General features: G+C 37.8%; 1 protein-coding gene across 7 annotated transcripts in view; it reads left to right on the forward strand.

The window, feature by feature from the left end:
* Positions 1 to 11,278, forward strand: part of PHACTR2 (phosphatase and actin regulator 2) — a 297,859-nt gene extending 286,581 nt beyond the window's left edge. For all 7 annotated transcript variants that reach the window (XM_070796294.1, XM_070796299.1, XM_070796298.1 and 4 more), the window contains one exon: positions 4,619 to 11,278. In XM_070796294.1, coding sequence (XP_070652395.1) covers positions 4,619 to 4,634 — 16 coding nt within the window. In that variant the 3' untranslated portion in view covers positions 4,635 to 11,278. The remainder of the gene's footprint in view (positions 1 to 4,618) is intronic.
* The last annotated feature ends 1,727 nt before the right edge of the window (positions 11,279 to 13,005 follow it).

Consider the following 13,005-nt stretch of genomic DNA (forward strand, 5'->3'; position numbering starts at 1 on the left):
GGCAAATAGTGTCTGCAGAAAAACAAACAAAAAAAAATTTGTAATGTCCTGCTAATTTTTGGAAATTAAAAGCAGGACACTTTCCAGGAAAATGCTCGGTTTTAAAAGGTTCTAAATCTTATCTGGTCCACTGGCTACTCCCATTATTGCCCAACCCAATTTCTTTCTTTTTTTTTTCCTTTATTTTTTTTTTCCTTTATTTTTTTTTTAATTTTATTTTTAAATATTTATTTATTTATTATTTGGCTACACCGGATCTTGGTGGCAGCATGCAGGATCTTGTTCCCTGACTAGGGATCAAACCCAGGACCCTTGCATTGGGAGGTCTCACCCAACCCTATTCTTAATTTACTGTCTTCCTCCCAGAGACATTACTGATTGAAGAGAAAGCCTCTTATGTCAGCTTTCACCATACTTGTTCCTGGAACCCAAGACCAAGTGAAGATTAGGACACTGTGGAATGATTGGTCCTGCAAATTTGGAGAGGCCTTAAAAAATTGCTAAATTAGATGAGTTTATATTTAATTCCCAAGAGGGAAAAATGAATCCAACAAAGAGAGATCTTTGCTCGGTCAAGGTGTGAAGATCCTGCAGGTGCGGTATGTTTGTGTTGTCAGGGCTCCCAGGGCTCCTCCTCCCTCCCTCCTTGTGGTGTGGGTGGTGCTCCTCTTTCCTGCTTCTCGTTTCACTCTCCCTGCCGCCCCCCACCCCAGGACATCACTGGCCTGGCTTTTTCTGGTAATGTGTGCTGAGCCCATTTTCATCTAGTTCTCTTTGTGGCAAAAGGCAAATGTGTTTGAGACAACTGTAGCAATCAAAGTGTAGCCTGGAAATATGGACTAAGATTTTTCTCTGGTCAGAATTGATCAAAACTAGTGGGTGTAGAAATCCAACTGATTACGTTTTCCATTCTATTCTACCCAGAGGACAACAAAAGTATCCTTTGAATGAAAGCGTGGAAGACAACTGAGGAGACTTAGCATGCACGCACACATAGATAGACATGTTTTAATCTCATAGCCTCACATAGGCTAGGAATACAGAGTCTAGAGCCTGGCCTTCAAGCTCTCTGCCTTGAGTACATGACTGAGCATCCCTGTGCCTCAGTTTCTACATCTGTACAAAAAGGATACAGGAGTACTTACCTCATAGGATTATTTTGAAGATTACACATAGTAGAATTTAATGTGTGTGCTCAGTCATGTGTGACTCTTTGCAACCCCGTGGACTGTAGGCTGTCAGTCTCTTCTGTCCATTGGAAATTTTCCTGGCAAGAATACTAGAGTGGGTTGCCATTTTCTCCTCCAGAGGATCTTCCCGACACAGGGCTAGAACCCTCATCTCATGTCTCCTGCATTGGCAGGCAGATTCTTTACCACTAGTGCTACCACATTTAGTAGGTATTATTATTATCTGCCTTTCTTTCACATTTTATATGTTTGATTTAAAGAGGTTTTCAATTACTCTTGAAACATTTTTATACAATTTTATAACAAGTTATAACATTTTATAACATTTTAACAATTGTAAAATTTATTTTACAATTTAACAATTGTTAAATTTATTTAACATTGTAACAATTTATAACATTTTATAACAATTTCCATAGCTTTTCTTCAGGTTATAGTTGACTCTTCCTAGAAAGCATGATGGAATATCATATCAAATGGGTTATCATGGATTAGTATATACTCAGTTGTAATTCGGAGAAGGCAATGGCACCCCACTCCAGTACTCTTGCCTGGAAAATCCCATGGACGGAGGAGCCTGGTAGGCTGCAGTCCATGAGGTAGCTAAGAGTTGGACACAACTGAGCGACTTCACTTTCACTTTTCACTTTCATGCATTGGAGAAGGAAATGTCAACTCACTCCAGTGTTCTTGCCTGGAGAACCCCAGGGATGGGAGAGCCTGGTAGGCTGCTGTCTATGGTGTCGCACAGAGTCAGATGTGACTGAAGCGACTTAGCAGCAGCAGCAGCAGCAGCAGCAGTTGTAATTAATGATAAGTGGATCTCATGATTAAATTCTTCAGTTACATAGAATTACTTATAGAACAAGTAATCAAATAACCAAGTGCACCTATATATATGTACTCAGTCGTTCATGTGTTAGCAAGTATTTATGGAGCACAGAGAGTGAGTCATACTTTTCTGGACCCTAGGAGTTTAGAACATGTCAAAGTCCTCACTCACACATGCTTGTGTTCTAGGGAGGGAGACAGACCGTTAGCAAGTAAATGAACAAATAGACAATAATCATTTCTTTTCTTTTTAAAAGGGTGGGTGCTCTTTTTTATTTTAAATATTTATCTACCTGGCTATGTTGGGTCTTAGTTGTGGCACATGGGATCTAGTTCCCTGACCAGGGGTCAAACCTAGGCCTCCTGCATTGGTAGCATGGAGTCTTAGCCATGGGACCACCCAGGAAGTCCCTAGACATGATCATTTCAGACAGTGCTAAGTGCTATGAAAAAAAAATGTAACAGGATGCTGTGCCAAGAGCGAGGGTGGATATGGATAGGATGGCTAAGAACAGGGTCTCTTGAGGAAATTAAACTTACTCTGTGATTTAAATGACAAGAGGAAGTTGTCAGCACTGTTTGGGGAGAGAAAAACACTTCCCCTAAGGGTATCAGCTAATGTAGTGGGGAGAGCTGCTGCAAGAGGCCTGAGGTGGCAAGGAGTTTGCATGATCAGAGGGCAGGAATAAAGCTCAGGTGACGGAAACAGTCATGTCGTCCCTGTGTAACACTGCAGAACATGGGGGTTCACACACCTGCCCAAGGCTGTGGACAGAACAGAGTCAAGAAATGAACTCACAATAGACTCATCCCTACTTGAATCACAGCGTGTTTGCTCATTTTGGAAAACTTGGTATAACCTATTTTATTTTGACTTCTGTCGAACATGCCGAAGTAATGTCATGTCACAGGCTCCATACGTCCTTCATATAGCTCCAATTATCAACTTATAGCCAATCTTGTTTCATCTGTTCTTACGTCTTTAATTTTTCATTTTTAATGCTTGATTCAACATAGCAACATTTATTAAGTAATACCATATGCTAGATATTGTATTCTATGAGTATATGAAAGTGAGCCCAAGTCTTTTCTCAGCATCTCGTGATCTAAAAGGAGATACACCCACCCACACACACACACACATACACACACACACAATGATCAGTGACTGGTATAAACCAAATATTGTGGGTACACAGAATAGAAGCAATTATTAATTTTCTGAGAGGTAAAGGAAAAAGAAGTTTGGGGAACTCACAGAGGAAGATTGTAGGAGATAGAGATAGGAGGAAAGATAAGGATAAAGGAAAAAGTGGAGAGCCTTTAGGAGGGCAAATGATTGGAATTTAGGGTATTTGGAGATTGATTGTGAAGTTAGAAACATGGGTTGGGCCACATCCTGAAAAGCCTCAGCCATCACTTTAAGAAATTTAAATTTTATCAATAGTGGGGAACAATGCAATGATATTAACAAAGATCTAGGATGATTGGATCAGTATTTATGGTAATAATGCCAGTGACAGTGTGGAGCATAGGTTTGATCTCCCAATCTATGAGCCTGAGACAGGGAAATTAATTTGGAGTCTAGGCAGATGAACATTAAATTTTACTTGAACAAATGAACATGAGAATAGGCAAGATAAATGGAATATCAAGTAGAATTGCTTAATTGTGGAATCACAGAAGTAGGCTGAAGAAGCGAATCAGACAAGGGCTTCTGGAGAAGATGGCTTTTGACCTTGATCTTAGATATGAAAACATATGGAAAATGAAGGGAGTGATTGCAATATTAGAAAGGAACATGTTCAAAAGCAGAGGGCTACAAAATCACAAGGACTGTTCAGGAACTCTCACAGAGGGGCATGAATCCAGCCAGCTAGCTAGCATGCTGTTAATATTGTTAGTAGTTTCAGCAAAAGGTGGTGAAGGCTTGACTGAATCCAGAGACAGGTAGTTGGGGCAGGACTTGGTGACTAATGAGATGTGGAGGGTGAAAGGGAGAAAGTTGCAATCTTAGGCTTCTAGACTGAATGTATTTTTAAAGGTATAACATTTAACAAAATAGAAAGCATAAAGGCAGGTTCACAAGGAAAGATAATTTGTATATCTGTATACATGCTTAGCATGTTGCCTGTGGAACATTTGTAAGGAAATGCCTGGGAGGTGTTTGAAAATTCAGGTATAGAAAGTACATTTGGAGTCCCCAGCAGGAAGTGAAGAGAAGCCAAAGCTAATAGTGACTACATGATGGTGTTTTCCATTTTGTAATGACAAATCAGGTGTAACCAAATCCTTTATGAAACATCTCACTTTGTTCAATATAGGTTAGAACATGACCCTCAAGATAGTGATGTTTTGTGTATTGATTGCTCTGTATCTCAGATGATAAAACCAGCATCTTTTGCAGAGCTGTCTCTGTTTTCCCACATGACATTTATAACGATTTTCTGTTAAAGCAGTAATTTATTAAGAGAACAGTAATTCAGTTGGGGATGCTAGAGCTGCCTTTGATCATAAAAATGACTGTACCATATTCACGTCACTGAATAGAGTTGTGTTTCTCTACCACATCACAGAGTTTCTGTTTTGTATTTCAGGTTTCATCGTCCATAATGAAGCATGAGACTCTTGGGAAACAGACTGATCATCTTGAGGGGAAGCCTCGCTTCCTGAAAACCTGATATTGCACTGGGATTTGAATGTGTGTGTTTCTGTTTAACTTGTGGTGAAGGAAGCATGTGGAAAGTACTCCCCACTTGTACAGCCCGGGTGGGCCAGCAAGCAAAGGGGATGGTTCAGCATCCCGGCTGTTCAGCGACCCTGCTGTCCAGCATGTGGACTGATGGTAAGGGACACCATGTTTATGCCAGTTAGTCTTCATCAGGAGTTTTAATCAAAGAAGATGAGCAGAAGACAATCGCTGTTGCCAGAAAGCCACATTTGAGAGTGTGGGTTAAAGAATGGGGAATGGAATTTCTGAGCACTGGAAAGGGTTGCGGGGGTGGGGGGTGGGGGGTGGGTGGTGAAAATCAGAAAGCAAGAGAAATACTTCATTACGTTAATGAAAAAAGGAAATAGAAGCATAAATGTATTTTTGAAGAGACTTTGGGCAATTGAGAACTTATTAAGGAATGTGGGAGTTTAATCACTCAATGTGGATTTCTTAGACCTGATCCTAGAAGAATATTCTTGTTTCACCATTATATTGGTACAGCGTAGTACCATTATTTTCTTGTCATTGTGCCAGTGAATCCAGTTGCCAGAAATAAGTCTGAATGTTTTCATGTATCTTTTTCTTAAATGCAAGAGGCTTTTACTGACTCTTAATAAGCATGCTTACCCAAATTTTGTTGCATGCTTCAAATAGCATAGCTATACACACTTTACATTCTTTTAAATACTCCTTACCTAACGTACCAATCTTCCACAAGGATAACAGGACTTGGAACAAAGATGTAATGCGACCCTATAAATCTGTAGCAAGCTTTAGAAAAGAATCTTTTGGTCTTTCCCTAGCTTAATTATCTCCAAAGTTGAAACAGTCCTACTTGATTTAAGGAAGATACTATCTACAATCATGGCACCTTTTTAAAAAGTCTGAATCCAAAGTTAAACTTAATCAAAATACAGGTGTTCTGCCAGCAGTTGGCTCTGAATGGGAACGGAAAGAACTACTTAGTTTTCATGCTGCATTAAGTTGGATTGCTGCTATTAAAAAAAATAAAGCACATGGATTAAAAAAAATACTCACCCAAAGACTTAAAAGAACAGAAAATTTTCTGCTAAGTTGTTAAGTAAGGAGAACCTCATTTGGTATTTTAAGAGTGCAAATTGCATCCATAAATACAGAACTGACTTTCAGTACAAAAGGATCGGTGAATTAAAGTTACGAAAGATTTCCCCATGAGCCTACAGTCAATATTGTTTACATTAAGAAGCCATTGTTGTCATCTTGCTATTTTCCATAGAGTCATGGGCATAGCGTGGCTTCCGCTCCCGAGTGCCTATGACCACGGGTAAATACTACCTTGCATCTAATTGTTCTTTCACAATTATTTTGTGCCCCTTTTATTAAAAACACATGTGATGTAGAACAACACGACAAGACCTAAAGAGCCTATTTTATTCTCGGAGTTTGGACTGGGATTTTCTGAAGTGATTCTGGTTCATTGTATGGAAAACTGTAATTTTCTATTCAATCAAAAGCAAGCATTTAATCTAATGGGTAAATGTGGGTCCTGCCATTCACTTATATTTTAAAGAACCACTTAAAATTGGATTTGTAAGAAATAAAAAATGTCATCCCACATGGCCTATTACAAAAAGCCAGGACCATTTTTAACTCAGAAAAGTAGCTGGCATCGTTGCCTCTCTTGCTGTACACAGCTGCGTGCATTAATACAATAAACCTAGAATTTTGCACTATTGTCATTTCTTTGATAGAATAACTTATTTTTGCTTTGAAAAAATTTTTCTGCATGTCCTAGTGTCTTCAATCTGGTTGAAATTTTGTTTATTTCATAGTGTTTAAATCCAGCCATAGATATTAACTGTGTTCCAGGTTTTTTTGCTGAAGTCAGTTTTTTCCTTTTGTATTTCCTTATTGTCATTTTAGTGTCTTAGGAAAAATACCAAGGCATATAATATTATTTTAATTTTCTATACTTATAATCTTAGAACATTGTTTTGATTTCTAGTCACAAGGGTCCTATAAAAATGGCAAATATAAGACATTTATCACTGTTTTATCACTCAAGATGCGTGTCATAGAAAGTCTCTATTTGATTGATAAAAGGAACAATTTTTTCCCCCTAGCAGTACATGTGATATAATTTTTTATTCCCTATAGTGAGATGCACTTAGTACAAAAAATAAGACTGAAAAAGAAAATGAGATTCTGGGTCCTCAATATATTGTTCTCCTTCTATGATATGTCAGATTTATGAACTACCCATACTTTCTCTTCTGCTGATTAATGTGTCTAGGGAAAAGTTTTAAACTTTTCTCTTTTTTTTTAAGAAAATTTAAAAGTAAAAAAAAAAAATTAACCACTACTAGTTTAAGAATTGGAACCATGAATTATTTCATTGGAATGATCCTTTAAATAAAAAGAATGGAAGGATTATGAGCTAAGCTACATTCACAGAATGAAGCTCTGTTTTAATAGCTAATTTTAAAAAGCAGAAACACTGCATATCCACATCAGCAGCCCATCCAGAGGTCTCTTGCAAAGCAGCTCTGAAAGGATACAAGGATGTGGACCAGCCGCCATAGAATTATGTATCTGCCTAGTGCCAGCATTTCTGCAATCCAGCCAGTAAGCTGCGGTTCTGTAAAAATAAATGTGTGTGTGTGAATTGGGTTGTTCCAGTACAAAATCAGGGTTTTTCCTATTTAATGTGCGACATTAGGCTGACATAGAAGTAAGTGGTTTTTCTGAGTCCCTAAGATATGATTAAGGAAGAAAAACAAGTCCATCTCCAGAAAAGTTCAGGCATGAAAGAACTAGACAGACTAGTTTGGTTTTGTAAAAACCAAAGTGGTCATTTCCATCTTTTTTAAAATGGAGAAAAAGAACCTTAACGTTAAGGTAATAAGGAGATGCCATGAGCTTTAGCATTATCTTCATGGTCTGACAAAATTAGTTCTCTGATGATTAGTGTTAATTTTAGGCAGCCTTGCCTGATAATTTCCTACATGTGTGAAATAACTTGCATTTTGTTTTTGGTTTGTTCAATATAGTTTACCTTTATAATAATTCCTAAAATCTATAGTAGAGATCTAGTTTGGATATTTGAACAGCTGTTTCAAATTGAGGGGGGAAAAAACATTCTATCTGATTTATCCAGAAAAATCGACTTTCTGCTTTCATTTTCATGTCCTATATTAGCATATTGATTGTAATCACTTATCTTTCTCTTACATTAGTACATATATTGTTAGGAGAAACTTCTGAAATATCAGTGAAAATCTTTTTAAGGAAATAGAGGAACTGAATACACTCCTTAATAATCATCAAATACTGAAAATGAGAGATAAGTCCTTAAAACTCATAACTCAAGTTTTACAACCTGCAGTTAATTCAGTGCTGCATTGGCACTTAAAAAAAAAATACGATAGCTTACACCTAAAAGAGAAAAATCTGCATTAACACTGCATATCCTAATGTGTACCATTTTTTAACACAAAACAGGCATTGTATTTATCCTTAATAGAATAGAACACAACTGTCACAAATTACACTGCATAACAATAGAAGAAAGCAACCTTGTCTATCACAGAACAGTGTCTCCACCTTTAAACAGTGAAAGCTCTTCAGAAATGTCAGAGTACTTCTTTAAGTGGTTCCAGCAGCACATTCTGCACCTAAATGAGAAATCTTCAAAGGAGGTAAGATGGAATCAAGCTAGTATAAGACATATGCATTTATGTCATTTCATCAGTATGGTAGCCTTAAACATTCCTAGATACGATCATATTATGAAGCCTAACCTTACTAACGAAAATATATATATTTTGAGACAAGAATTAATTTCTTCACATGCTTAGAGAATGTTATAAGCACTAAGGAACCACTACGATAACGACTTATTTACAAAATTGTCCCTTGGCCACTGGAACCGGCTAGTCGTCCACGGTTGCGTGTCTAAGTGTCTGTCACAGTATTTCGCTTGCCAAAGCAGAATGAACTTTTCCAGCTGAACTGTTTCCTAGAGGGGAATGCAACAGCAAAAGTAATCATCAAATTCATAGGACCATCTTTCTGAGAGAAAGCACCTCTTCAGATAGAGGACACCCAATTTTCAAAGAGCAGCATGAGGTGCTATTATAATTTGTTGGTGATCAAAGGGTGGTAGAAATAGGGTGGAATACTCCCAAACCATTCTCATTTTCACTTTCTGTTTACTTTTTGTAACCATTAAGCTTAAACTCTTTGTGGAAATGGCAAACCACCAGTAGCCTTTCTAGAAAACAACCCCAAAATAGTTCACTTATGCTTTTTTGAAGACAGGGTCATCCCATATTAAGAAACCCTGTTGTATACACTGTAAGATTTCTGGCACAAAAACAAAAAAGAGAAAGAGAGAGAATCCTCTAGCAGCTATTTGCACTAGAAGCCAGCCCTCTAGGCAAGGGTCATTTTTTAGCCATGCTAGGATTTACTGCAGAAACAATGCCGTTTAGCTGGCATAGCTGTGCATGTAAGCAGAGCACTCCATCCGTGTTTCTCAGTAGGGCTGCTGCTGGCATTTGAGCTGGGCAGTTCTTTGTTGTACAGAAATGTCTCACGCGTTGCAAGATGTTTACTCTCCCAGGCCCTTGCTGACTAAATGCCAGTAGTATGCCCACCTGTTGTAAATACTAAAAGTAAAAAGCCCTCCCCCATGTTCAAATGCCCTCCTGGGAGGGCAGTGCCACCTCCCACTGCAATTTGAGGACACAGGAAAAAGTGTCTATCTCAAAACCTCATCTTGACTGCTTTGCATGTCTTTGGGTCCTGAATCATTTTTTCCTCTGCCATTTTTCTTGCCTTCCGCATCTAGCCTTCTGATGGCAAGTTTAGTTTTCCAGTTCTTCATGGAGGAGGTTATTGGGTAGGCTTGGCAGTTCCAACAGGCATCATGACTTGGTTAGTCCCGGTATGTAAAGGACAGAGTTCACATGAAGCACACTTTTTTTTGGCCTCACAATTTTACCTCACAACTACGCTGTTGGTCGTAGCCCTAGTCAGTGTCCTGAGGATCACTGCATGGCTTAACCACAAACACGACTGCTAACTATCCACACAGAAACAAAACTGGTAGTCTGTGAAAATCACCATTAGGTTTCACCTAGTAAACTGCATCCCATGAGTTCCCAATCTCATTTATCCTGTTAAAGAAGCATGTAATCGACATGCAAATGCTTGCATTTCCCCTGCAGAGACAGTTATGCAGTTCAACTTTTAGATTTGTGAATACTAAATTATGAAGGGAAGAAGGGTGAGCTGTGGATTGCATGCATATTGTCCTCCATACTTCAATGACAGTCATTCACAAAATGAGTTTTACCTGGGTGAAATATTATTATATTAACTATACATAAACATACTTATTCTCTTTGTAACTTTTTATCATCAAAACTGAATGATAAATGTGTCTTGAAATGATTGGGTGAATTGTGACTAATGGATCAAATTAAGTTAGCTACTATAATTTTTTTTCAATATTAAAATTTCTAAAATCTTTTTTGAAGCAGAGTAACTCAGTCAATAAAAGTGGTTATGTTGTAAACTTTAAGACGGTGCTTAAGAATTCTTGTTAAATACCTTTTTTGTTTTTTAAGAATAAATTGAAGGGAGCAAATGAGGCAGAACGCCACTCTACCCTCAGGTAAATTTTGTGCTGTGTTAAAATGCCAATAACATTTGTGCCACTTGCCAGTTTGGGGGGCTTTCCCCTTACTGGATGTTTTCTTATAGTTTGACTGTGTATTACATGGCTTAGAGAGCTTCCACGTGAAGAAGTCACCATGGCAGTGCTAACTAGCATTCATAAACAACCTGAATGAATCTAGGGTCAAACCACTTTCATCACTAAAAATACAGGCACTAATTTTTTATTTTTATTTTTAAAAATATTTCTTCTGTGGCTTAGAGATGTGCCAATGCATTCAAAACATTCTGCACCAATTTCACCAGATGGAGTACATACTAAAAATTCAACCTAGTCATTTTTTTTTTTCCATGTAACAGTGAGGTTTAAATAAAGAACTATATGCATTCTTCTGTTATTTCAAGCTTTGGTGAAAGTGATAAGAATGGTAAGTTGTGATTGTTATCAGGCTGACTAATTTCTAATTTCCAGTGAGTGATCTTATCCTACATATTACACAGGTATAATATCTGTGACTGTACATAACTGGAACTGTATACTCATTAACATGACAGTTTCTCTTTTTTGTGTGTTGTTCTGAAACCTGTACTGTATTATAGTATGTGGGTATAAATATCTACAAGTATACACACGTATGTATATGTAATTCCACTATTGTAACCTGAAAGAAAGACTATGTATTATCTTTTTTATTCTGTATTGGTGTTTGTGTTATTTAAAAAGCAAAATTATGCTCTGTGTAGTTGTATGATATTATAGTATGCTTTGCTGTGCACAATTCCAAGTGCCTTAGAACATTGTTTAGCTTTCTTAAGTATATATAAATGCATATATGTATAAAATTGGGAAAAGTTACCTCAATAAAATCATTGGGAAATCCCAGCTTTAGTTTGTTCCAGTTTCTGTTGCATTCAGACAGGGCTCAGTATTTCTAAATTAAAGGCTCAGAGTCCATACCTGTAAAGCAAGAATAAGATAGCTTTTCTAATTGCCTGTAATTTCAACTCCTCCTGACTTATAACTTTTTGTATGCAGGTCCTCACGGTTTGTACCTTTAATTAAAAATATCTTCTAAAGAATTACTGCTTTAAACCGCAACTTACAGTTTATTTTTACATTTTATTTTAAAATAAGCTGTCTTTTTGTGTCTGTCTTTTTTACCTCTGAGGAGATTTGAAATTGCTGTTTTCATTCACATTATAATGTGTAAAAAATAAGATAGTCCCTTTAGAGTTAGTAATATAGAAAATAGACAGACTTCCTCATTATGCCTACTCTTTAATATGTTTACAGGCAAGGAGAGAGCTTGGGAACATATTTTGACTAGAAAAGGAATTGCAATATACTTTTCCTGTTGTTCAGCAGTGGTTAGAAATTATATGTGAACCTCCTTCATGCTCTAAGACAAGGGCAAAGGTATGAAATGGAAGTTGAAAAGCAATTTTGTGTACCTTTATGACAAACGTCCATCTAGTCAAAGCTGTTGTTTTTCCAGTAGTCATGTAGGGATGTGAGAGTTGGACCATAAAAAAGGCTGAGCACCAAAGAATTGATGCTTTTGAACTGTGGTGCTGGAGAAGACTCTTGAGAGTCCCTCGGACTGCAAGGAGATCCAACCAGTTAATTCTAAAGGAAATCAACCCTGAATATTCATTGGAAGGACTGGTGCTGAAATGGATGCTCCAATACTTTGGCCACCTGATGCAAAGAGCCATCTTATTAGAAAAGCCCCTGATGCTGGGAAAGAATGAAGGCAGGAGGAGAAGGGGATGACAGAGGACAAGATGGTTGGATGGCATCACCAACTCAATGGACATAAGCTTGAGCAAGCTCTGGGAGATGGTGAAGGATAGGGAAGCCTGGTGTGCTACAGTTCCATGGGGTCACAAAGAGTTGGACACGACTGAGCAACTGAACAAAAACAACCCTAGAGGGAGGACTTGTAAGAGAAAAGATCGGGACCAAAAAGATAGAGTAGGTTTGAAAACTGGACCCAAGTATGCTATTAAAACTCAGGGGTGCATCTCCAAGATAGGTGTAGTAGTTCAACAACCACTTTCCATTTTTCTCACACAAAACCAGATTCTACATGGAACCATTACTTTATTTTTTCCTCGTAACCAAAATGTTTTATTTCAGGTGTGTAGGGTAAGGGAAAAGAGCCAAAAGAATCAGTAATGATTACTTTGTGAAACCTAACAGAGGGACTTCCCCAGTGGTTAAGACTGCACTTCCAGTGCAGGGGGTGTGGGTTCAAGCCCTGATCTGGGAACTAAGATCCCACATGCTGTGCAACACAGCCAAGAAATAAATAAGATAAAACTTAATGGAGGTAAGAGACAATTTTCTCATTTTCTGCAGTGCTTTCATAGCATCAAATTTACTAAATTTTACTAAATTTGACTAAACTCTTCGTGGGACCTACACTCAGACATGGCATGGAGTTGCTGCCAAGCACTGCTGTCCGGACAACCCAAGTCCTTGTCCAGTTTGTGAACTTTGAAGTCTGTCCTGTAAAAAGTGGACACTAGTAGTAGAATGCATAAAACTCTAGAGAAAGGTTTAAAATGTAACATTTGTGTAAAGGTTTTTTGCTCTTTAGCTACAAG

Source organism: Bos indicus, chromosome 9 (assembly GCF_029378745.1).
Source record: "Bos indicus isolate NIAB-ARS_2022 breed Sahiwal x Tharparkar chromosome 9, NIAB-ARS_B.indTharparkar_mat_pri_1.0, whole genome shotgun sequence".
NCBI lineage: Eukaryota > Metazoa > Chordata > Mammalia > Artiodactyla > Bovidae > Bos > Bos indicus.